Source organism: Schistocerca americana, unplaced genomic scaffold (assembly GCF_021461395.2).
Source record: "Schistocerca americana isolate TAMUIC-IGC-003095 unplaced genomic scaffold, iqSchAmer2.1 HiC_scaffold_15, whole genome shotgun sequence".
Classification (NCBI taxonomy): Eukaryota; Metazoa; Arthropoda; class Insecta; order Orthoptera; family Acrididae; genus Schistocerca; species Schistocerca americana.
This window is the reverse complement of record NW_025725583.1, coordinates 8,050,797-8,077,740: the sequence shown is the minus strand read 5'-3', so window position 1 is coordinate 8,077,740 and position 26,944 is coordinate 8,050,797. Positions and strand designations below refer to the sequence as shown.

The 26,944-nt window shown below is 45.1% G+C and overlaps 1 protein-coding gene across 3 annotated transcripts in view; it reads left to right on the top strand.

Annotated features, from left to right (window-relative positions):
• Positions 1–26,944, top strand: part of LOC124569472 — a 463,279-nt gene that overhangs the window by 362,093 nt on the left and 74,242 nt on the right. For all 3 annotated transcript variants that reach the window (XR_006971243.1, XR_006971244.1, XM_047131085.1), the window contains one exon: positions 12,782–12,874. Coding sequence is in view for 1 of the 3 variants with exons in the window: in XM_047131085.1 (XP_046987041.1) it covers positions 12,782–12,803 (22 nt within the window). In the remaining 2 variants the exon portion in view is untranslated. The remainder of the gene's footprint in view (positions 1–12,781; positions 12,875–26,944) is intronic.

The window sequence follows — 26,944 nt, the reverse complement described above, 5'->3', positions numbered from 1 at the left end:
AAATACCGTGTGACTAGGGCCTCCCGTCGGGTAGACCGTTCGCCGGGTGCAAGTCTTTCGATTTGACGCCACTTCGGCGACTTGCGCGTCGATGGGGATGAAATGATGATGATTAGGACAACACAACACCCAGTCCCTGAGGGGAGAAAATCTCCGACCCAGCCGGGAATCGAACCCGAGCCCTTAGGATTGACATTCTGTCGCGCTGACCACTCAACGGACACATATTGACGTAAATAGCGTGTTGCAGCCGGGCGCCTAAAGCAGACTCCGACGCCGTTTCTGTGGAGCGCGGTTTTGTGACGGACAAAAAGAAGACGAGCAAAAGGAAAGGGGGAGTGTGATGGCGGAGTAGAGCGGAAATGGACAAGTAGAAGTTGTGGTGGTGGTGGTAGTAGTAGTAGTAGTAGAAGAAGAAGAAAAAGAAGAAGAAGAAGAAGCAGCAGGAGAATTGATGTAATTGGAAGGCACTAAAATCGGAAGTGGGCTGTGACGTATAAAAGAAATCGTGACGAGATTCTTACTGTACTGTTCCCTATGACCTACCTCTCCCTGCTTGTGTCTTATTTTCTACTACTAGTTGGAGCTACTCTCGTTATGACAGGTGAGCCAACGCAACGAGAGTTTAAAGAATATATTTTACGTCCTTTTTTACCGCTTTGCATGATCAGCATTGAAACAATGAAAAGAAATCGCGTTACTGTTGCAAGAATATCAGTTCAACTATATTTTCCACGCTCTGAATTTTATAGTAAAGAAAATAATTATTCCGATAATAGCATATTTCGTGTCCGCACCATTGGCTAGTTCTGGTTCCTATTGTGATCGCCGTAATCGGTTTTCCAGTTTTTGAGGGACGAGGACTATTCTGCAGACTGGAGGTAATGGGCCAGAATGTGTGAGAAGGGGTTCGAGTTGCACTTAGCACTCGCTACGTGGACAGAGGTCTTCTCTTATAACTTGGAGACATCAGTTAGCTGGCGGTAGCGTTTGATAACAACAATACGAACTCGAGGAGGTCTTACAGAAAACAGTAAATTCCATTTGGTCCAATGGAAACTTGTCGTGTTTTTACGTGTGTCCGTTTTTAACTTTAAGATGTTATCCTGTTTTGTTTACGGAGGAGATGCTAAACAGCGGTTCGAAACGGCGTAGTCACTATTTGCGGTGCTCATTTTCCTATCCAGTGGTCAGATCTTTGAGTCTTCTGAAAGCAGCTGGATTGCTACAGGGCGTTGTGGTGTCGGAGTAGTGAAAATTTTAACCCTGTTTTGCGTGTCAAAGCATAGCTGGCGACCCTTATTGAAATGGATAGTACGTGTGTAGCAGTTCAGGGAAGTAGTCCGGGTCCGCCAATAAACGGTTCCGAGAAAGTCTGCACAGCAGTACGTCGCGTCATTTGTCTCGTGATCCGCGAATAGAGACGACTGTGTCGATACTGGCTGCGGCAGCGACCTCGAGTGTGTCTTCGCCGGACGCTACAGTCCTCCGAGGCAAGGACCGGAAGGAACGTTTTAAAATGTCTACCTTCAACTTTATTGTAAAGTCAGATTGATATCGATGAAAGAAGAAACGGGCTAAGCAGCGATAGGGGCTAAACAAAAATGGTGAAATATCAGCAGTGGAGGGGGTTCGCAAATTCGATTTTTACCCTGGTTGGCAGTTAGCTTGGTTACTCCACCGAGTATACTATCATACACAGTTGGATTTGAGACAGCTAGTTAGTAGTCCGCACCTCGTGGTCGTGCGGTAGCGTTCTCGCTTCCCACTCCCGGGTTCGATTCCCTGCGGGGTCAGGGATTTTCTCTTTCTCGTGATGACTGGGTGTTGTGTGATGTCCTTAGGTTAGGTTTAAGTAGTTCTAAGTTCTAGGGCACTGATGACCATAGATGTTACGTCCCATAGTGCTCAGAGCCATTTGAACCATGTGAACCATTAGCTAGTTAGTAGCGTGTAGCACTCTCTCTCACGAGACAACCAGAGTTTTGGTGATCCATCCTGCTCCATGACCATTCAGCTGCAGCCTGTAACTTATACAGATTTATAGGGTTGCGTTCAAGGCGAACACATTTACCTCGATGGTGTCCCAGACTTGCTCACTAGGTGCGCCGGAGGTAGGAGGGACGGTTACAAAACACCTTCATGACCGACCAGTGTTCCGCATACCAATTTGACGATTCTGGGCAGTAAACAAACTGGCCACCTGAGTACTACGGGAGAAAAAAACTGTAGGGAGGTCCTTAGGGTTGGATATAGACTTAAAAAAAACAGGTAAAATAGTTTAGTATGAGATAACAAAGGGGTAAAACCTATGTGGTTATGTCACCAACATGGTGGCCATTTTAAATGCATGCAAGTAATTTAAAATCGTTTGGTATGAGATAGTAAAGGGGTGAAACGTATGTGATTATGTTACCAACATGGTGGCCATTTTGAATACAACCTCGTAATTTTCAAATAAAAAGTGGGTCATGTGATATAAAGGGTGTTCGAAACTCTTTATATCAAAGGTCTAGGTGTGACAGAACACGTCATGCGGAACAACTTCTGTTAGAGACAAAATGTTCACATGCTTCCCAGCGATGCCAGGCATCCTTTAGTATTCGCCGGCCCTGGGACAACGAGGTTTCAACCAACTACCAGGCTCTGCTAACGAGGTGTGCTGCTTACTGCCTACCCCTGTAAAATGACAGAATAATTTTCAACAACAAAACCTTAACAATGAGTGTCACCAAGCGTAAAAAGATATTTAGAAGCGAATCAGTACTACAGTTTTTCTGGGCCTACCCCCATTAATATGAAGCAGATAACTGTATCATACGTAACGCAAAAGTAATACTTACACAGCATAGTGCCTATGCCCTATTGCCTCTCAGAGGCATGACCAATACAAAAGGATGTCGTCGGGAAGAGTCAGTAAGTATTTTGTGTCTAACAAATGATGTTCCCCATGACGCGATCCAGCACCCCTACACTTCTGATGCAAAGACTCTGAAACACCTATATATAAAACATAATGAACTACGCGAGAAAGACAATGGTGTGTATACCACACGACTCCCTTCGCAGCTGTCAGTTCTGAAGTAATATTGAACACGGTATAGTCGGTAACTCGAACTTAGTCTCAAGTTAACAGAATCCGCTGACCAGCTCTACTGTTGACAAATGGGATGCGTCACTTCATGTAGTTTATGATCTTTGCTCGGCAAAACGAGCAGTGGGCCCAGCAACAGATGTTACCTTGCAGTGCAAACGTCAGAAATGACTGAGGCAGCAGCGACGCCTTGCTTTTAAAGTCATTAAATTTATTAATTATGAGAAGGAAAAAGTAGATTCGAAGCGGGATTCATCATTGAAACAATTATACTCCGGCCAACGAGGTTCCAGGCTGAAGACGTGTCTGGAGATGCCCCGGACAGCGGCAGGATGCCAACCTAAATATCGCCCGCCATACCGCCCGACAACTAGGACTGATGGTGCCATTATTTAATTATGAACTTTTGTAAAAGTGGAGATACTTTTTTCAGTACCAGTTCTCCGCAAAAGCCTATTTACGAGATCTTCACAAAAATTCAGCAGACTAATACCTTCCAATTAACTTCAACAATTTCACCCAAGTTTTCATTTCCGCGCAATACGTACAGAGTCGTGTAACACAGTAACAAGTCCACAACACAAGTCTTGATCTTTCTAGATCACAAGATCAGCTGAAAACTTTTTCAATACAAATTATGTCTTTCATTCTTTTGCATTGTTACAACAAATACGCGTAGACAGAACTTCGAACTCTCAGCATATTTTCCGTCCATATGGCTGCCGACTTGATGGGGAAAAATCTCCGGGGGCGTTAACGCATTATCAAATTGCCAGGTATAGATTGGGAGTGTTATGCCATCAAAACCGGTGCCAGATAGGGATTCGTCTGGCATTGTTCTGGATGTCTTGTCCGAAAATTATCTTGAGCAGATAGAGAACCAACTCGTGAGGGTAACGTCTTAGACCTCCTGGCAACAAACAGGCCTGCACTTATCGAATCAATTAACGTAGAGCAAGGTATCAGTGATCATTAGGCTATGACAGCATCTATGACGACGGGTCCTACAAGGAACGTTAAGCAAGGTAGGAAGATACACACACATCAAAAAAAAGTCTTGCATCGCCCCGGTTCCCAGAACTCCTGAAGATGGACGTTGACTGTGGATGCTGTATCATAGACACAGTCTCTTTGACTGTTCAGAGATGTCACTAAACCCGCCCAAAGATGTAAACAACCAAGCACGAGCAGCGCCTATTAGACGGACGGGGTCCGACAGCCGATTAGTTCCAGTCACTCCACCAGGAAGGAGGTACACGGCTCGTGTTATCTGTAGTTCACCCATGCCTAGACGGTCAGTACCGGGGTTCGATTGCGTCCGCATTATTACTTTGTGCCAGGAAAAGCTCTCAACATGCCCAGGCATCTCGGAATGAACCAAAGCGATGTTGTTCGGACATGAGGAACCGTAGATGAGGTGCCTCGCTCAGGCAGCCCAAGGGCTACTACTGTAGTGGGTGACCGACCTACGGATTGTGGCTCTAAGGAACCCTGACAGCAACGTCACCATGTTGAATAATGCTTTTCGTACAGCCACGGGACGTTGTCTTACGACTCAAACTGTGCGATATAGGCTGCACGATGCGCAACTTCACTCCCGACGTCCATGGCCTGGCTCTTCTATGCAACCACGACACCATGCAGCGCGGTACAGGTGAGCCCAACAACATGACGAATGGACCGCTCTGGATTGACATCAGGTTCTCTTCGTCGATGAGTGTCGCATACACCTTCAACCAGACAATCGTCGAAGACGTGTTTGAAGGCTGAAGGCCTTAGACACACTGTCCAGCGACTGCAGCAAGGTGGAGTTTCCCTCTGCTGTTTTGGGGTGGCATTAAGTGGGGTCGACGTACGCGCTGGTGATCATGGAAGGCGCTGTAACGGCTGTACGATACGTGAATGCCATCCTCCGACTGATAGTGCAACCATATCGGCAGCATATTGGCGAGGCATTCGTCTTCATGGACGACAATTCGCGCCCCCATCGCGCACATCTTGTGCAAGTCTTCCTTCAGGACAGCGACATCGCTCGACTGGAGCGGTCAGCATGTTCTCCAGACATGAACCCTATCGAACATGCCTGGGATGGATTGAAAAGGGCTGTTTATGGACGACATGACCGACCAACCACTCTGAGGGATCTACACCGAATCGCCGTTGAGGAGTGGGACAACCTGGCCCAACAGTGCCTTGATGAACTTGTGGATAGTATGCCACGACGAATACAGGCATGCATCAATGCAATAGGACGTGCTACTGGGTATTAGAGGTACCGGTGCGTACAACAATCTGGACCATCGCTTCTGAAGGTCTCGCTGTATGGTGGTACAACATGCAATGTGTGATTTTCATGACAATAAAAATGGCGAAAATGACGTTATGTTGATCTCTATTTCAATTTTCTATACAAGTTCCGGAACTCTCAGAACCGAGGTGATGCAAAACTTTTTTTTTATGTGTGCATTTGGTCAGCAAGGGTGACAGGATACAAATTTCAGAATATCTCAGCAGTCAGCATCAAATATTTGGCAAAATGTAAATGTCGTGTGACTAGTGCCTCCCGTCAGGTAGACCGTTCGCGGGGTGCAAGTCTTTCGATTTGACGCCACTTCGGCGACTTGCGCGTCGATGGGGATGAAATGATGATGGTTAGGGCAACACAACACCCAATCCCTGAATGGAGAAAATCTCCTACCCAGCCGGGAATCGAACCCGTGCCCTTAAGATTGACATTCTGTCGCGCTGACCACTCAGATACCGGGGGCGGACCAATATTTGGTGATGAGGATGAAGATGTGAAGAACAAATGGAAAAAAATCAAAGGCATCGTTCAATATGTCCTAGACAAGTATGTTCCGAGTAAGGTTTTAAGGTATGGAAAAGATCCACCACGGTTTAATAGCCGTGTTAGAAAAGCACTACGTAAACAAAGAGCACTTTATCTCAGATTCAAGAGAAGTAAAAACCTAGCTGACAAACAAAAGCTGAACGAAGCGAAAATGAGCGTAAGGAGAGCAAGACAGAAATGTTCAGTGGTTCTGAAAGTAAGACGTTGTCAGCCGATCAACCGACCTGAGTAAAATCACCCAAGAGATTTTGGTCGTATGTAAAATCAGTAAGTGAGTCAAAATCATCTATCCATTCTCTCAGCATCCACACTGGCACCGAAGCGGAAGATAACAGAGAGAAGGCCGAAATACTGAATTCAGTCTTCTTAAGTTATTTCACCGCGGAAGATCGTAACATTATCTCTCCTTTCAATCGTCGTACGAACGTCAGAGTGGCAGATATTGAGATAACCGATCAAGGAATTGAAAAGCAGCTACAATCGCTTATTAGTGAAAAGGCGTAAGGACCAGACTAGATACCTATAAGATTCTATAAAGATTGTGCGAAAGAAGTGCTCCCCTTGTAGCAGTAATTTATCGTAGATCGTTTGAGCGATGAAAGGCACCTAACGACTGGAAAAAAGCGCAGGTTATTCCCGTTTTAAAGAAAGACCGTAAGACAGATCCACGCTAATATATACCTATATAGTTGACGTAAATCTGTTGTAAAATTACGGAACATGTTTTATGCTCAAGAATTATGACGTTTTTGGAAAATGAATATCTCCTCTACAAAAATCAACATGGATACCGCAAACAGAGACGCTGCGAAACTCAGCTCACTGTGTTCCTCCATGAGATGACAGCGCAGTGGAGAACGGCGCTCAGACTGATGCCGTGTCCCTTGACTTCAGTAAGGCATTTGACACCGTCCCACATTGCCGTTTGATGAAAAAAATGCAAGCTTACGGAGTATCGGAGCAGACCTGCGATTGGATTCAAGACTTTCTTGCAGATAGAACTCAACACGTCACTCTTAACGGAACTAAATCGACAGATGTAAAGGTAATATCCAGAGTACCACAGGGGAGTGTGGCAGGCCCGTTGCTGTTTAGAATATATACACTCCTGGAAATGGAAAAAAGAACACATTGACACCGGTGTGTCAGACCCACCATACTTGCTCCGGACACTGCGAGAGGGCTGTACAAGCAATGATCACACGCACGGCACAGCGGACACACCAGGAACCGCGGTGTTGGCCGTCGAATGGCGCTAGCTGCGCAGCATTTGTGCACCGCCGCCGTCAGTGTCAGCCAGTTTGCCGTGGCATACGGAGCTCCATTGCAGTCTTTAACACTGGTAGCATGCCGCGACAGCGTGGACGTGAACCGTATGTGCAGTTGACGGACTTTGAGCGAGGGCGTATAGTGGGCATGCGGGAGGCAACACTTGGGGCGTGAGGTCTCCACAGTACATCGATGTTGTCGCCAGTGGTCGGCGGAAGGTGCACGTGCCCGTCGACCTGGGACCGGACCGCAGCGACGCACGGATGCACGCCAAGACCGTAGGATCCTACGCAGTGCCGTAGGGGACCGCACCGCCACTTCCCAGCAAATTAGGGACACTGTTGCTCCTGGGGTATCGGCGAGGACCATTCGTAACCGTCTCCATGAAGCTGGGCTACGGTCCCGCACACCGTTAGGCCGTCTTCCGCTCACGCCCCAACATCGTGCAGCCCGCCTCCAGTGGTGTCGCGACAGGCGTGAATGGAGGGACGAATGGAGACGTGTCGTCTTCAGCGATGAGAGTCGCTTCTGCCTTGGTGCCAATGATGGTCGTATGCGTTTTTGGCGCCGTGCAGGTGAGCGCCACAATCAGGACTGCATACGACCGAGGCACACAGGGCCAACACCCGGCATCATGGTGTGGGGAGCGATCTCCTACACTGGCCGTACACCACTGGTGATCGTCGAGGGGACACTGAATAGTGCTCGGTACATCCAAACCGTCATCGAACCCATCGTTCTACCATTCCTAGACCGGCAAGGGAACTTGCTGTTCCAACAGGACAATGCACGTCCGCATGTATCCCGCGCCACCCAACGTGCTCTAGAAGGTGTAAGTCAACTACCCTGGCCAGCAAGATCTCCGGATCTGTCCCCCATTGAGCATGTTTGGGACTGGATGAAGCGTCGTCTCACGCGGTCTGCACGTCCAGCAAGAACGCTGGTCCAACTGAGGCGCCAGGTGGAAATGGCATGGCAAGCCGTTCCACAGGACTACATCCAGCATCTCTACGATCGTCTCCATGGGAGAATAGCAGCCTGCATTGCTGCGAAAGGTGGATATACACTGTACTAGTGCCGACATTGTGCATGCTCTGTTGCCTGTGTCTATGCGCCTGTGGTTCTGTCAGTGTGATCATGTGATGTATCTGACCCCAGGAATGTGTCAATAAAGTTTCCCCTTCCTGGGACAATGAATTCACGGTGTTCTTATTTCAATTTCCAGGAGTGTATAAATGATCTAGAAGAAAGCGTCGGATGCTCTTTAAGACTATTCGCAGATGATGCAGTTGTCTATACCAAAGTAGCAACGCCAGAAGATAGTAAAAATTTACAGAACGACCTGCAGAGAATTGATGAATGGTGCAGGCTCTGGCAGTTGATTATGACGTAAATAAATGTAACATATTGTTGATGACAAACCGCTGGAAACAGTATCTACCGCAAAGTATCTAGGCGTAATGATCCAGAGCGACCTTAAGTGGAATGACCACATAACGCAGATAGTGGGAAAACCAGACACCAGATTCAGATTCATCAGAAGACTCTTAAGGAATTGTAACTCATCCACGAAAGAAGTGGCTTATTAGGCGCTTGTTCGTCCGATTCTTGAGTATTTTTCGTCTATCTGGGATCCCTATCAGGTAGGACTGATAGAGGAGGTCCAACGAAGAGCGGCGCGTTTCGTCACGGGATCGTTTAGCTGGCGAGAGAGCGTTACAGAGATTCTAAACAAACTCCACTGGCAGACGTTACAAGAGAGGCATTGGGCATCAGGGAGAGATTTACTATTGAAATTTCGGGACAGCACTTTTCACGAGGAGTAGGACAACATATTACTTCCCCCCACATACATCTCGCGTGTTGACCGCGAGGAGGAAATTCGAGAAATTAGAGCCAATACAGAGGCTTACCGACAATCATTCTTCCTACGCACTTTTCGCGAGTGGAACAGGGTTGAAGGGATCAGATAGTGGTAGCGAAAGTACCCTCCGCCACACACCATTAGGTGGCTTGCAGAGTATGACGTAGATGTGGATGTAGAAGTAGATGTAGAACTGCAGTCGCTGGCAACTTGTTGCTCCGCCTCCTATGAAACAAAATAAAATAACATTTTTTGTGGTTACATCTGAATAATCCAAAATACACAATGTGATCAAAAGTATCCAGAAACCCCCAAAAACATACGTTTTTCATATTAGGGGCATTGTGCTAACAGCTACTGCCAGGTACTCCATATCAGCGACCTCAGTAGTCATTAGACATCGTGAGAGTGTAGAATGGGGCGCTCCGCGCGACTCAAGGACTTCGAACGTGGTCAGATGATTGGGTGTCACTTGTGTTACACGTCTGTACGCGACATTTCCACCTTCCTAAACGTCCCTAGGTCCACTGTTTCCGATGAGATAGTGAAGTGGAAACGTGAAGGGACACGTACAGCACAAAAGCGTACAGGCCGACCTCGTCTATTGACTGAGTGAGACCACCGACAGTTGAAGAGGGTCGTAATGTGTAATAGGCAGACATCTATCCAGACCATCACACAGGAATTCCAAACTGCATAAGGATTCACTGCAAGTACTATGACAGTTAGACGGGAGGTGAGAAAACTTGGATTTCATGGTCAAGTGGCTGTTCATAAGCCACACATCACCCCGGTAAATGCCAAACGACGCCTCGCTTGGTGTAAGGAGCGTAAACATTGGACGATTGAACAGTGGAAAACGTTGTGTGGTGTGACAAATCACAGTACACAATGTGGCGATCCGATGGCCGGGTGTGGGTATGGCAAATGCCCGGTGAACGTCATCTGCCAGTGTGTGTAGTGCCAACAGTAAAATTCGGAGGCGGTGGTGTTATGGTTTGGTCGTGGAGGGGGCTTACACCCCTTGTTGTTTTGCGTGGCACTACCACAGCACAGGCCTACATTGATGTTTTAAGCACCTTCTTGCTTCCCACTGGTGAAGAGCAATTCCGGGATGGCGATTGCATCTTTCATCACGATCGAGCACCTGTTCATAACGCACGGCCTGTGGCGGAGTGGTTACACGACAATAACATCCTGTAATGGACTGGCCTGCACAGAGTCCTGACGTGAATCCTATAGAACAACTTTGGGATGTTTGGAACGCCGACTTCGTGTCAGGCCTCAACGACCGACATCCATACCTCTCCTCAGTGCAGCACTCCGTGAAGAATGGGCTGCCATTCCCCATGAAACCTTGCAGCACCTGATTGAACGTGTGCCTGCGAGGGTGGAAGCTGTCATCAAGGCTAAAGGTGGGCCAACACCATACTGAATTCCAGCATTACCGATGGAGGACGCCACAAAGTTGTAAGTCATTTTCAGCCAGGTGTCCGGATACTTTTGATCATATGATGTATAATCATAGCAGTTATTTATTACAGTGACAGAAGAATTAGTACTGGTAGCTCTACCAGTCTGAACGTGTGCCAAAAATCTCTTGAAAGCCGCTTCAGTCCGCTGTATTGCTATACTGGTCCTCCATGACTTCTTACGACACAGAAAAAACTTTCCAGCTTGTGATGACCGGGTTTACCTTTATGTAAACTCGCAATATTTTACTTGCTTTACACATCGAATTCACTTTATGTGGTAAAATTCATAAAATATAATCGCTTATTTTGCGTAAAAAGTGGACATTAGAGGTACAAACGGATTTCATTTCTTATTTCACGCGTCTTACGAGGAATCGTAAGAAAACAAATGCTTCCTGCAATAATGATATTTTGTCATTTACTCCTGTGGAAGCGGCCAACAAAAGACTCACACTGAACAAAAACAGGTATGCACTGAAGAACTGTATTTTATTGCTTGTAGACAGAACAGTTAGTATGTTTCACCTGAACCCATGTAATATCGATAACCATCCCATTAATATTAACAGTTTCGAAGAAATTAGGTCAATCAGTACTTGATTTCAGCTATAAATGAGAAAAATTATTAATGTCAACTCCAGTCCAAACAGCGCGTAACACCAGTAACCCAGCTTCCTGCCCCGAACCACGTGACTTAGATTTTGGTTCAAGTGTAATGACGTCATGCGCAGTCTATATTATCTACGGTCTATGCTGCCAACCCATGGGCATCACGTGTGTGGATAGCGATTGGTGGGTGTCTCGTTAAATACCGGAGCTACGGCGGACAGTTCTCTTCAGTGCACGGAGTCGTGTACAGCCTCCAGTTAGCGCCACGTCTAACAAGCTACAGTGTTCGTCCGTCGTCTCCGAGACTTAGACTCCGTAGGCATAGTAGGTCAGCTCTGGACTCTACGTAGGCATCACTCAGAGACACAGTGAAGGGGAATTTCATATTTTAGAGGACTTGTAATAATTTCAACATCTAATTGTGCTGGAAATTTCACAAGAAGCAGCATCATTTAAGCTGAGTATTTCTTCATATTTAGTAAATATCATTTTATTACTAATTGTTGGGATTCTCCTGCATTCCCAACATATTCAAGACTACTCCCCATGTTCTTTTACCATAGTTGTCCAGCACAATGTTACAAGTTTCGTTCTACCATAAGATAGTTTTGCAGTTACTTTAGAATCTTGCCAATCTGTTCAGTTCAATTTAGAACTGCGGTTAAGTGAGTTATAAAAGTCACTGTGTTTAATTACGTAGTACATTTGAGTTATTTCGGAAGTAATAATTATATCTTCTTCTTTAGAGTCAGCTTTCACCAAAATTACCAAACTTGGTGATAATGCACGGCATTTATTTTTAATGAGTGTGTTTTTGTGCCATCTCATTAATAGCGCGTAATAAAATGAAATGCAGTAAACACAAAAAGAATATGTATGATGATTTAACAAAAAAGTACCAAGCTGAAACAGTAAAAACTGTAGTCAGGTCCATCAAATACTTTAGAACGAACAAAATAAATAAAAATGCAGCGCAGTCTGCATGGAAGCTGAGCAGGAAAGTGAAATGGCTGTGGAGCAGTGCTACCGACTGGTCAAATTACAATGCTAAATGTTGTAATATATATCCATATTTTTGTTTTGCTAAGTGACGATGCAGAATCTGGAGCATTATTTGAATTCCTAGTCTCTGTTATTTTTCGGTCAATACATAACCTTCTTACCATACCATTCCATCGCACACAAAAGCAACTGACTGCGAAATGCGACTGCTCGCTGCCATCCACTTTGACACGAATGCGGAAGTGGAGAGCGTGCAAAACCCTGACAATCGATGGAACATGAGCGAACGCGAACCGAACTCGCCCAAACGCTGTGTACTCGTGTTTGTCAACAGGTTACGCGGAGAGTTTTCTCAGACCACTGATTCTCGTATGCTCCAGTGTAAACCAGTTGAAGAGACGTTCTCATCTAGGGTTACAGGACACCAGGTATATATGTAAAAGGTAACTGGCATTTCAGGGAAGGACATGAACAGAACGGTTGGCAATCTCAGCACTAGCCTCCTAGTATTATATAAGGCGCTGTTGCAAAGCTCACCCTTAGCTCAGGAAGTCTTCCACATATTGAACAGCGATTATTTTGTATGACTACGACGGATAATGTTTCTTATGTTTCAGGTGGCTGGCGCGCCTCAGTTAATTACGGTGAATGTATGGAAAGACGGCTCACCCCGTTGATGTGTCGGCAGTGCGTCAGTGAAGTTTTCCCAGGTAGGTCTACTGTTCACAGCAGCTCTGTTTGCATCCGCTATTGGCTTCAGAGCTACGCCACAGTCGCTAGTTTTGTATACACCATACTCCACTGTTTTTAAGCCACACCATGAAATATTCCTTCGTCTGCAAAGGTGCCGTGGCGTCACGTGAAATTTCACTGGCGTCCGCGGCCACAAGCCTCCACAGTCTAATTTAAGTTAGTTGTTTATTTTTGGAGCTGATCTGTCAAGTATCGATGGATGACTCGGTTGCCAAGGGAATCTTTGAGAGAAAGGCGACGTTGTTCTCGCGAAACTGTATTGCGCGAATTTAACGAACTGTTATTCCAGGAAACCTGTACAACATTTCTGCTACCACCATCCTATATCTCGACAAGGGATCGTGAGAAGAAGACAGTAGAGATTAGGGTTCATGCAGAGGCATATAGACAGTCATTTTTCATTCGCTCAATACGTGAGTGAAATAGGTGAGCACATCGCTAATATTGGTATGAAGTACCCTCTGGCATACTCTGAACACTGACTTCCAATGTGTACAGGGTGTTTCAGGAGAACCTGCCAATATTTTAGGAGTTGGTAGTATTCACTAATTCGAATAAAACATTGCATGTAATGTGTCTCCTATTTTTACCGATTACAGAGATACTCATTCGTAGTTGTGCAATGACAATTCTCGGTTTAAAGGGGTATTTATCTCAAGATAGTGGGTTTTAAAGGGATGATAACACGGTTTAAAGGGACACTTCTCGTAATAAGATAGTAGTCATACAGTACAGATAACGATCTTAACTCAAGGTCACTGATAAGATAATCAACTGATAAGGTAAGAACTTACAGTGTCAGGTTACATTTGACATTGGGCATGCAACACACAAATGACCTTACGCATACAAGTACAAATGACCTTGAGAGATAAGATAAAGATTTCTGGCATCAAGTTATACTTGACTTTGAGAGGGAGTATTATGTTACAGCCCCATTCCCCTCCCTCACCTGACAAGGCCTTCGAGTGCCAGGTTACACTTGACCTTGAGAAGGGATATCATCTATCAGCTGAGGCAGTTGGGCAAGGTATATTCAAGGTCATCCCCCATTCTCTACCGAGCGAGGTGGCGCAGTGGTTAGACACTGGACTCGCATTCGGGAGGACGATGGTTCAATCCCGCATCCGGTCATCCTGATTTAGGTTTTCCGTGATTTCCCTAAATCACTCCAGGCAAATGCCGGGATGGTTCCTCTGAAAGGGCGCGGCCGACTTCCTTCCCTATTCTTCCTTAATCCGATAAGACCGATGACCTCGCTGTCTGGTCTCCTTCCCCAAAACAACCTAACCCCCGACCCATTCTCTCCCCCTCCATGCCTGCCCACACTCTAGGGGTACAGCCAGCTCAAGCCAAGATTGGTTATTACTGATTTATATACAACATTTCCCATTTAATCTTTGCCTCATTGTTTTTTTCATTCTGTATAGAGTATTTTATATTTTAATCATCTTTATATATACTATATATGAGAAACGGAGACTAGCAGCAGCAGGTGAAGAAAAATCACTCATATACACTTGTTACACATACATACACGAGTGTGCACATAATTTGCACACAATTAGTGTGCAGTCATTCATGTATACTCATACACACAATGAACCATTCGTTGTCATGACATGGCAGCCTGACTTTCAGCAGCAGCACTGTACGTGCCCTTATGGCCTTGCGCTGGAAAGACTACTTGGTGCACCATATGCAGAGCGGTACCAACGCTCTCGAACAAACACATCTTGTAATCCTCTATCGTGAAAGTCTTTCAGGCCACATGATGTACTTTGTTAGCCTGTCTTTGAGTGACACCTGCATCTTTGTGGTAAGTGCACATTTTTGACCTGAGCCCCACAACCTCCACAATCTGTGACATATTCGTCTCATCTTTCATCAGGCCAATAGCCATCTTGTTTTTAGGTATTATTACACAAGGATTTTCGACGACACATCTAGTAGATGTATCCATATAAAGTAGTTTGGGAGCAGCGAAGTTTGGCTTCATAAACTCTTAGTGGCAGCAGTACATGTGCAGTCTGGAGAGGCCCAGAAGACACATACTAATATACGAAGTGTCCATAATTAAAGTTTCAGTTTCAAAACACTGTAGAAAGAGAACCATTGCTCAGAATGACGTCAAATTTGAACATAATATGATTGACGCAGGTGGAAACATCATGGAACACACAAAAAAATTAACGAAAATTTGACCAATAGATGGCGCTGTAAGCATTAGAATATGCACACCAACATATGCGCAGTACACGTTTGTTCCTCAGTCTGCGTCCGAGACGCCCGACGTGACTGTCTCGATGAAGGATCACACACTGCAGACAAAACTCTTTTAAAAGACAGGTGGCTGTGTGCCAGTAGGTATGCAGAAGTTTCGGACACTCAACGGAATGAAAAAAGGCATTGGTCCAATGTCTGCTAATCGTCTGGAGAAAATGATTAAACATTTCGAAAAGGCAGGTTCTTTTGAGGTGTATTGTGGTAGAGGGAGTAAAGGAGTTGATCCGACGCCTGTCGAAGATGTGACCACAGCATTGGAGGTGGAGTTGAGAGGTGGTGTGCAAACATGCAGAGCATGAGGAATTGCCTGAACGCGGACATGTCTGCGAGCACGGTGCATAAAATTCTTCAAAAATGCTATCCATACCAAATCAACCTAGTTGAGGAGTTGCTTCTTGCAGTCCTGCCGCAAGACAAACGCTCGCTCTCGAATTTATTGCTCGCACGGAAGTCGACAGTTAACGACCATAGAACATTCTGTTGACAGACGAAGCCCATTTCCAAGGAGATGTTACTACGCAGAATTTCAGAATATGGGCAACGGAAAATCCGCACGCTCATCAAAGGGTCCCACTTCACTCTGTAAAGACCGCAGCTCGCGGTCTAGAGGCTAGCGTTGCTGCCTCTGGATCATGGGGTCCTGGGTTCGATTCCCGCCCGGTTTTGGGGATTGTCTCTGCCTGGGGACTGGGTGTTTATGTTGTCATCATTTCAATATCATCATCATCATCATCATCCGTGACAGTGGCTAGATTGGATTGTGTAACAAAATTGGACTGTGTAAAACTTAAGACTTTATACGGGCACTGATCACAGTACTGCTGAGCGCCCCACAAACCAAATATCTTTATCATCATCATCATCATCATCATCATCACTCTGCAAAGGTGTGGTACGGGTTGATGGCATCGTTATTGTAGGGCCATATTTTCTCAAGCAGATGAGTCCTGCGGGTGATTGTTTGGCTGGTTGGTTGATTTGGGGGAAGGGACCAAACAGCGAGGTCGTCGGTCCCATGGGATTAGGGAAGGATGGGGAAGGAAGTCAGCTGTGCCCTTTCAAAGGATCCATCCCGACATTTGCCTGAAGCGATGCAGAGAAATCACGGAAAGCCTAACTGAGGATGGCCGGACGCGAGTTGAACCGTCGTCTTCCCGAATGCGAATCCAGTGTGCTAACCACTGCGCCACCTCGCTCGGTCATGCACGTCGTGTTACCTGTACCTTCAATGGTAAATGCTATGAGTCTCTTCCCCACCAACGTCATTCCAACCCGTGGTTGTGTGGGTAGGATCATTTTTATGCAAGGTGGCGCTCCTCCGGAAATTGCACAGCCAGTGAAGTGGCTGCGGCAGAGGCATTTCGGAAATGCTAGAATTATCAGCTGTCATTTCCTTGCAGTCTGGCCGTCCAGATTACCTGATCTTAATGCGTGTGACTTCTGCTGTTGGGTTATCTGAAAGATGTGTTTAGCGCTCCAACTATGAAAGTAGCTGAACTGTAGGCATGCATTGCACAACACATTCTGAAAGTGACCTCCGAGGCACTCCGATCTGTTGTGGAAGGTGCTCTTTCTCGACTTCAACTAGTAGCAGAAAACGGTGGACAGCATACTGAATATACATTGCGCCAGTTTCACGGCAATTAGAAACCGGTGCCATTTTGCTTTTATGCGGTTTCTGGCCCCAGGACAGTAAAAAACCGATAGCATTTTGCTTTTCATGCAATTTGTGACCCAAGGACAATTAAAAGCTGAGGTCATTCTGCTTTTTAAGCGGTTTTTGGCCTCTGGTCACCGATTTTTTCCATCCGATGTGGTACGACCTTGCCGTGGTGGGTGGGCTTATCTAACGAACAGTGTCACAATTGTTGACTGCTGAACTTGTGCAATCATGCACACTGAACAGTACGGATGGTGCAATGTGCAACTCAAACGACAGCCATCGTATTCTGATTCATCTGTCATTTGTAACCGACACCATTTACGTAAAGACGATTATAACGTCCTCTATTAGTAAAAATTTCGTCAATTTTTTGTTCCGTGATGGTTCCCCCTGCATCAGTAATAAGCTATTCCAATTTGACGGCATTCTGAGCATTGGTTCTCTTTCTACAGCGTTTTGAAACTGGAACTTTAATTATTGATACCCTGTAGATACGTTTCATGAACTGCGCTGAATCTTAGCCATCTCCACAGCGACTAGTCCTTGACTGATGATGGTAACCCGCTTGAAATTTGGCCCGGTGATGAAATCTCTTGCACCATAACGTCCATCCCAACAGTAAACTACATGAATTTTATGGCATTCCCTAGCATTTTGCATTGTTTTCCCGTGAATTTTTCATTAATTAAAAAAATCGAAAACATACGTCATGGATGCCATCATTTCGGTGTTTCAATCAATGTACGCCTTCAACCAGCATGACTGGTTGAAGCAGATGCCGCGGGTGATTCTTGAAAGTTTCGTCACACACCCGAGACAGTACTGGAGGTTTCTGTAGTGTAGAATATATCTCTCCTTGTTTCCCAGCTTTGTCATCAGTTTGGGACGTAACCTTTGCGTGGGACTAGGCGGCAAGTCATTGTGTGCATCATGCAAATGGATGGGATATTCCATGTTGGCCTCCAGGACATGTCCACCACCAGAATCCTCAGCATCCATTTCCCATCTGGACATCCATCGGAACTCTCCAATTGGGAGAGATTTCTGCATGGCTAGCCCGTAGAGGTTCTTTGCATCAAATTAAAGGATGTAACTCAAGCTGTGAGATGCTCTGCGCTCCTTGCATCTCATTCGTAGGTCATTTGCCTTGGCATATCTGTGTACACACTAGCAAAGTCCCTTGCGAATTCTGCGTTCGAAGAAGAGCAATATATCGACATCAGGTTGGTTGGTTGGTTGTTTCGGGGAAGGAGACCAGACAGCGAGGTCATCGGTCTCATCGGATTAGGGAAGGACGGGGAAGGAAGTCGGCCGTGCCCTTTCAAAGGAACCATCCCGGCATTTGCCTGGAGCGATTTAGGGAAATCACGGAAAACCTAAATCAGGATGGCCGGACGCGGGATTGAACCGTCGTCCTCCCGAATGCGAGTCCAGTCGACATCAGGCAGTAGTTCGATGTCGACTTACGTCTTCCTTGACATCGTGTCCCATGAAGGCCCTGGAGCAGTGTAATAGAAAGCAGGATCCAGAAAGTACGTGCCAAGGCATTCAGTACAGAACTCCTCAAAGACATTTACGAATAGGCGTACGTTAATATTCATGTACAATTTTGCATTTTTCCCTAAATCAGGGACATTGAACTCCTGCCAAATGATCACCGTGTACTCATACTCGCGTCAGTTACGGCAGTGCCCGTCAGTTTGCTAGAGAATGCAATTATGTTGGGCAATGTAGTTTTGTGGAGTATCCTCCGAATCCCGGTATTTGTAAGGAAAGACCCCATTCTTCATCACAAGCTGAAACTTTGCATCATCGGAACATGCAGTGCAGGTGATACGCATATAATCCTGATGTATCATCTCAGCAAGTTTCTGAAGAGGCACATGCATGAAACATAGCAAAGACGGGAAGGAGAGCATTAGTATTGGCGTGATCCTCTTGGAAAATGCAGTATACTTTTCATCAGTGTCAGGAATGACTCTGACCTTATCGTCCTTCAAACTGAAATCACGCAAGTGCCTAAAAAGAAAGTGAGCATCGAACTCTGTCAAATTGTGGAAGAAAATAGGTACGTATCGTGGCAGTTGGAATTTCAAGCTGCAGGCATTGTGGGCTCCACCGCAGAACTTTCCTGTTAGATGACAGTAGTCTATATGTGGAGCTTCTGCTTTTCTGTCCAATGGCAGTCCACAAATATGACATGCTGCATGCTCAAAAAAAATGGTTCAAATGGCTCTGAGCACTATGGGACTTAACAGCTGTGGTCATCAGTCCCCTAGAACTTAGAACTACTTAAACCTAACTAACCTAAGGACATCACACACATCCATGCCCGAGGCAGGATTCGAACCTGCGACCGTAGCAGTCGCGCGGTTCCGGACTGCGCGCCTAGAACCGCGAGACCACCGCGGCCGGCGCTGCATGCTCATACAAAGCATCATTCTCCTGTGAGTTGGTAACAAACTCAGTCCTATATTATGAAGGGACAGCACTCCAGTTGATGGGCGTTCTTAGGTCTAATTTTTTTTTTTTTTTTTTATCCTCGGTAGACATTTGAGCAGGTATTGGTTTATGGCTAGAGCAATCAATCAGATGCCTTTCTAGACACTTGCTCTCGGTTAAAGAGTTGAGGAATCTGCAGCAAAAATACTTTGCGCTGTCATGTTTCGACAGTTGGGCGGAAAGTAGGTGGGATTTTTTTCTGAGCCTGATGTAATTTTGCTTCTCACTCTTGGAGAAAAGTGACAAATCTACGTGTTTGGGGCATTAACCGATAAATGTAGAAAAGTAGAGGGTTACAACTGCTTTACGCTTGACTTCTGCCTGCACAGTGTGCTTGTGGTCACCAACATCTAGCTTGAGGTGCCTCTGAATTTATAATGCCCACAGATATTAGATGTTTCGTAAGTATTGGCGCTGGAGAGCGTTGAAGCCTGAGAACGAACGGTTGTGACTGTTTGGTGTCTGAATACGGAAGATACGCAATCCTTTAGCCATCTGTGTACTGCAGATGGACGACCTGAGCCTAATGAGATTCCTGCGCATGCGCCACATTTCTGCACACAGCCCTCGTGCGCATCCTACTGTGGACCTTGAGTGGTCTGTCAGTGTACTCACGTTGTTGACAGCAATGCGACGTGTACCAGTACACGGCTGCAGAAATTAAAAAAAAATGGTTCAAATGGCTCTGAGCACTATGGGACTTAACATCTATGGTCATCAGTCCCCTAGAACTTAGAACTACTTAAACCTAACTAACCTAAGGACAGCACACAACACCCAGCCATCACGAGGCAGAGAAAATCCCTGACCCCGCCGGGATGCAGAAATTACATACGGCGCAACAGATTACAGTGGGAGAGCTGCTGCAAGCTTTTATGCCGAACGTTTCCCAAACAGACGTAACACACATCGAGAGATGCCTCAGAGAAGCCAGAAAGTTGCACGTAGGTGTTTTCTGTCTATATATTCACAAATCAGAAACATACAAATTTACAGTAGCCATACACATCAATAAATATGTACACACACACACACACACGCACACACACACACATACACACATATATTTGCAACCTCCAAGGCGCTTGGAGTGGCTTACACGAGATCAGTCTTCGTGCAGGATGTAGGGCACAAAAGGCACTGGAGCATGTGACTTGTGGTTTGTTCTTGTCCACAATCACAGGACGTATCTTCTGTTATGAAGCCCCACCTCTTCAGGTTGTCTCTGGATCGTCCAGCTCCTGATCGTAATCTGTTTAAAGATTTCCACACCAGCCACAGCCAGCTCTCGTTGTGTCCAGGTGGTAGTTCTTCAGCTTCTGGCGTCTGCAGGTGAGGCGTCGACTCCTTCCATAACACCAGACTTGCCTTCTCTGGTGAAATGGTGAGCTTCTCGGATGTACTCAGGAAGCTCTTTCGCGATCTCAGTCTTTGCTGTGGTGGATTATGTCCGTGCAGTTGATGGGCACTGTCCTGTTCCAGTTTCAGTCTCTCCTTGTTGGCAGCCACTGTTCTGTGTACCCATGGTGGCGCTATTCCAGCCAGGAGGCAGTAGAGCTTATCAGTTGGGGTAGGTCTTAAGCAACCTGTGATGAACCTGCAGGTTTCGTTGAGAGCAATGTCTACTTATCTGGCATGAGATGACCTGTACCAGACAGGAGAAGCATATTCAGCAGTAGAAAAGCACAGTGCCATTGCAGAACAGCGAATAGTTTGTGGATGTGATCCCCACTGTGTCCCCGCTAGTTTGCGAATTAGGTTGTTTCGAGCGGAGATTTTCATTTTGGTGTTCTTGCAGTGAATTTTGAATGTCAGAGTTCTATCGAGAGTGACTCCCAAGTGTTTAGGTGCGTGATGATGCTGGAGTTGGATGCCTGACCATGCAATATGTAGCTCACGATTAGCTTCCCTGTTCCTTAAATGAAAGGCACACACTTTCTGCCTGAGGTGTGTACATTGTACAGTAAAGTAAGAGCACTTGGTGCTTGGTACCTGCGAATACTATTCCCGTCTACTGTTTTTCCTCTGGTAGGTGCTGAAACGTAACGGGTTTGGCGTGTTGCCCATGAACACCCGCTCCAACCATATCATCAGCAGAAAGTGCAGGCGTTATGGGAGGATGGCTTTCCACGTCGGGTACAGTTTGTGCATTGGTGTCCGCCTCCGTAGCGTAGCGGTAGCGTTACCGCCTACTACGCACGGGGCCCGGGTTCGATTCCCAGCAGGGGACTGGATGTTGTGTGTCCATCATCATTTTCATCATCATTGACTCGCAAGTCGCCGAAGTGGAGTCAACTAAAAATGACTTGCAATACGGCGGCCGAACTCCCCCAACAGGGGCCTCCTGGCCAACAATGCCATCCGATCATCATGTGCAGTGGTATTTACAGTAATGCATATTCCAGCCACTATTCCCTAGCTTCGTGCTATTCGCGGACCAATGTACTTTTACTAGAGACGGTATATTAAACTTCCACAACATGCATGTTTGGACTACGAAAATCGGCGTGCGTCGATGATTCAAAATCATCAACGTAGGCTCGGTAGTAACATCTGGGCGTGGATAATTGGTGACCGTATCATTGATCCATATCTACTACCAAACAGACCAACAGGGCAGATCTACCTCTCATTTATTAGAGATGTTTTGTCTACCCTTTTGGATGTAATGCCACTAAATGTTTGGATGGACGTGTGGCTGCAACACGACAGAGCTCCAGCACACTTTGATGTCAATGTGTGGAATCATCTCAGCGTCGCATATCCCAATCGATGGATTGATAGAATAGGATCAGTTCCACGGCCATGGTATATGGCACACCTGTAATGTCAGTGGATCACCTTATTGCTCGCGTCCACGGAGCGAATGAAATACTTCAAAGACAACCACACGTAATGATTGGTTCATGTGCGTGGGGCTCAGCACCGCCGATGTATATATTCTGCATATGATTACTAACCGTCCGGCTTTTTTCCGAACGTGTCTGGCTTTTTTATAATGTCCATCCGGAACATTTGTTTTTTAGAGAATTTCCTGCTTTTTGGTTATAAAGTTGCAGTTTATGATTTGACGAATTTCAGTGTAGTGTAATTGGACTGCCGGCCGGTGTGGCCGAGCGGTTCTAGGCGCTACAGTCTGATTACGAAAACAGTGCTATTCAAACAAAGGTTTTTCCCTTACAAAGTTGTCGAAACGAAGCTCCAGAAAGTATTGTCAACTGTATTATAGATACTGTGAGAAAGCATAGCTACACAAATTCTCAATGTACTGCTTTTGTTGGTGATATCGCAAATATTACCTTGGTGCTCTTGCACGCGCAGGAAAAAACCTGTGTATTGTGGTCTCAAATGACAGTTTTTGGAATACTACCTACGACCAGCTTAAGGACAGAACTGATGACACTCTCTGTAGGACTTGACCATCATTTTGCAGGACAATGCTCAAGCACGTACATTTACTGATTTCTTTGACTGATGGGGCTACTAAGTGCTATACTACCTACTGCACTAAAAATGGCTCTGAGCACTATGGGACTTAACATCTGTGGTCATCAGTCCCCTAGAACTTAGAACTACTTAAAGCTAACTAACCTGAGAACATCACACAACATCCAGTCGTCACGAGGCAGAGAAAATCCCTGACCCCGCCGGGGATCGAACCCGGGCGCGGGAAGCGAGAACGCTACCGCACGACCACGAACTGCGAACCCTACTGCGATCCCCTGACTTAAGCCCTCGTGGGTTATTTATTTAACCTGATCAGATTAGGGCCATACGGCTCTCTCTTACATCGGACAAGTGTTCCACACATGCAGCATTTTGCACATCATAGTTACATCGTGACAGTAGTTTGAAATAAGAAAAATAGATTAATCTAGTGACAATATGAATAAAGAGTAATGACTAACACCTAATAAAGTAAACACTGGCAGTATTTTTACAACAGCTGCTATACATAAAAATAGTAATACTAACAGTAAAAGTAAAGAAAAAATGAAATAGTAATGGTAAAGATGAGAAAAATTGGCGATAGTAATGAAGATTTGTGCAGATGTACATTAATATATTGGTGTATAAAGTACATGTTTACTGGTATAGCGAGTTTTGGGGAAGGGAGATTTAAAGAGGCCGCATCAGTTAAGAAAAAACGAAACTGAGGAAGATCTAGTGGGAAAGAAGGAAGAAATGGGGTGAAGTGCATTCATGTACAGAGGAAGGCATTACTGTTGCTTAAGTAGATACGTCATTAACTGTTTTTTGAAGCCAGACATGTTATTATGTAGTGGAACAGAGAGGATTTTATTATGATGGCAACGTGTGTTTCTGTCATGTTGTTCAGACAAGAGCGTTAAGGACGAGGGGAGATATGAGGGACAGTTTACATTTATAAGACAGTAGATGAGACAGAGTGTATGGGAATCCCTGCGTTTGTCTGCATGCAGCCAGGACAGTTGTGCATATGCTGGTGAAATGTGATCAAAAAGTCGAATGTCACCGGACGCTGACATTCATGACTAGTTCCAGGCTTCGCGAATTTTCCGGAGAGAGACCTTGTAGGATAATATCGCTGTCGTCAGTGATTGGGAGTATAAGCGTTTGTACTAATTTCTTTTTCAGATCGAAAGGGAAGAGTTTTTTATATTTTTGTAGGGCATGAAGGGCTGCTGATGCTTTTTTGCAAACTGCAATTACGTGCTCTGTCCAATTTAGATTTTCATCTATTATTACTCCCAAACTCTTTGCTGAGGGGGAGAAGTTGATATTTGTTCCATTTAGGATTAGAGATAGTACGGATTCCTTATGTTTTGGGCTAATGAGCTTAGAGTGACCAACAGGTACCACTTGGGTTTTAGATGGGTTGAGTTTTAGTCCTAAGTTCTGTGCCCATTTTGATAGTTCATCGAGGTCAGCACTGAAATTTTCAGTAGCTTTCTTAAGATTGATTGGTTCTGCACTTAGATACAACTGAAGGTCATCAGTATACATGTGATGTTTGCAGTAGGTCAACACTGATGACATCATTGACACACAGAGAGAAGAGTATAGGATCTAATACTGAGCCTTGGAGAACGCCTGACACTACCTGCCTCCATTGTGATTTTATATTCCCGGACAGGACGCGTTACTGACGAGACGTCAGACCAAAAACTGCGTTTTATTGGCAGGACACTTAGAAAATGTAACAGACCTACTAAGGAGACTGCCTGCACTACGCTTGTCCGTCTTTTAGAATACTGCTGCGCGGTGTGGGATCCTTACCAGATAGGACTGACAGAGTACATCGAAAAAGTTCAGAGAAAGGGATCACGTTTTGTATTATCGCGAAATATGGGAGAGAGTGTCACAGAAATGATACAGGATTTGGGATGGGCATCATTAAAAGAAAGGCGTTTTTCGTTGCAACGGAATCTTCTCACGAAATTCCAATCACCAACTTTCTCCTCCGATTGCGAAAATATTTTGTTGACACCGACTTACATAAGGAGGAACGATCACCAAGATAAAATAAGGGAAATCAGAGCTCGTACGGAAAGATACAGGTGTTCATTCTTTCCGCGCGCTATACGAGACTGGAACACTAGAGAATTGTGAAGGTGGTTCGATGAACCCTCTGCCTGGCACTTAAATGTGATTTGTAGAGTATCCATGTAGATGTAGATGAGCGAAACCATTGCACTGCACTTGGCGAGAAATTTAGGCCGCTAAGTTTGTCAAGTAAGATGTCGAAGTCGACAGTATCAAATGCTTTGCTGAAATCTAAGAAACAAATGATAATCGCTTATTGTCTATCCATGGCAAGATTCAGGTCATCTGTTACCTTTATCAACGCGGATGTTGTGCTTCGATGTTTACGGAAACCTGATTGGTATTCGTCTAGTAGGTTGTTAGTAGTTAGGTAGTTGGTGAGCTTGTCGTGGATTATGTGTTCTAAGGATTTAGATAGTGCAGGAAGAATGCAGATGGGGCGGTAGTCAGAGGGTACAGTGGCAATGTCCTTTTTAGGCAGCGGCTTAATTTGCCCCAGTTTCCAGGCCTCAGGGAAAACACTTGTGATTAAGGAATCGTTGAAAATGTCTGTTATAGAGGGCAGTAGTGGATCAATAATAAGTTTTACCATCTAGATAGTGATGCCACCATGTCCAGCAGATGTTGATTTAATCCGCACGATGGCTTTCTTGACAGTATTGCAAGTGACGTGTTGTAGATAGAATTTTTCTTTGCTAGAATCGTTCATCCCCATGACGTAATCAATGATTCTCTGCTTTTATTTTTGCGGTTCAATTGTGGTTGTAGGTAATGTGAAGAATCAGTTTAGTTATTCAGCTGGGACCATGGGATTTTCTGCAACTTTTATTTTGCCTAAACCGAGACTACGGAGATTTTTCCACAGGATAGCTGGTCTACGTCTATTGTCAGATAATGCACGGACATGCCTGAGCTTAGCATTTCTCACCGCTTGACTGACTTTGTTTCTTTTCTGCTTGTATAGAGTATGATTTTAAGGTGTAAGGTGTATCTTGTATGCTCGATGTGCACCGTCTCTGAAGTTCATCAGCTGTTTTAGTTCGTCAGTCAGCCAAGGTGCAGGTTTCGTTTTTACTCTTCTGGTCTTTATTGGAGCATATTTGTCATATAGTTGAGTAATTTTGTTGGTGAAATCCTGAAGTTTTTCATTTATGTCCATGAGGGGAGTAGAGGTCATCCCCCAAGCTATTTCTTGTGCCTCAGTTTCGAGGCCAGGCAAATTTATGCGTTTGAAGTCTCGGTATGTAGACAGTTTTTGTTTCTTTTTAAGACATTCTAGTGAATACTTCATGAAAATAATGTCATGTTCAACTCGATTTCTAAATTGAAGGAAACACTTCACGGCAGTCGCTTCAGTACTGCTACAAATGCCGGCCGGAGTGGCCGTGCGGTTCTAGGCGCTACAGTCTGGAGCCGAGCGACCTCTACGGTCGCAGGTTCGAATCCTGCCTCGGGCATGGATGTGTGTGATGTCCTTAGGTTAGTTAGGTTTAATTAGTTCTAAGTTCTAGGCGACTGATGACATCAGAAGTTAAGTCGCATAGTGCTCAGAGCCATTTTTGAACTGCTACAAATTAGTCGGGCAACAGACTGCACTGCTCGAACGGTCAACACACCTGGCACTGCTAAGAGTATCCTGTGACCTCCACATCGCTGGCAGTGGGTTATACTTAATGCTGGTGACTGCGTTGAAGGTCAGTAAAACTTTGAAACACGTATCTATTTGGTACGAGCTGTAAATAAATAGTTGCCACTATTAAAGTCCCAATCCTCATATATATATATATATATATATATATATATATATATATATATATATATATATATATATATATATATTTCCCACAAAGAAGACTTCCCGAAAGATCGAAATTTGTCGGTGTTCACCAAAGGTTTGTTTCATCATAATTTTCTACTTTTACTCGATTATTTTGCGACTCATTTGTAACAAAATACACAGTAGTTATCTTTACCTCTAATTCTGTGTGCGAAACTTATGTCTGTTCTGATGTGGTTTCGTTTTATTATTAAGTAAATCATGACAGACTAC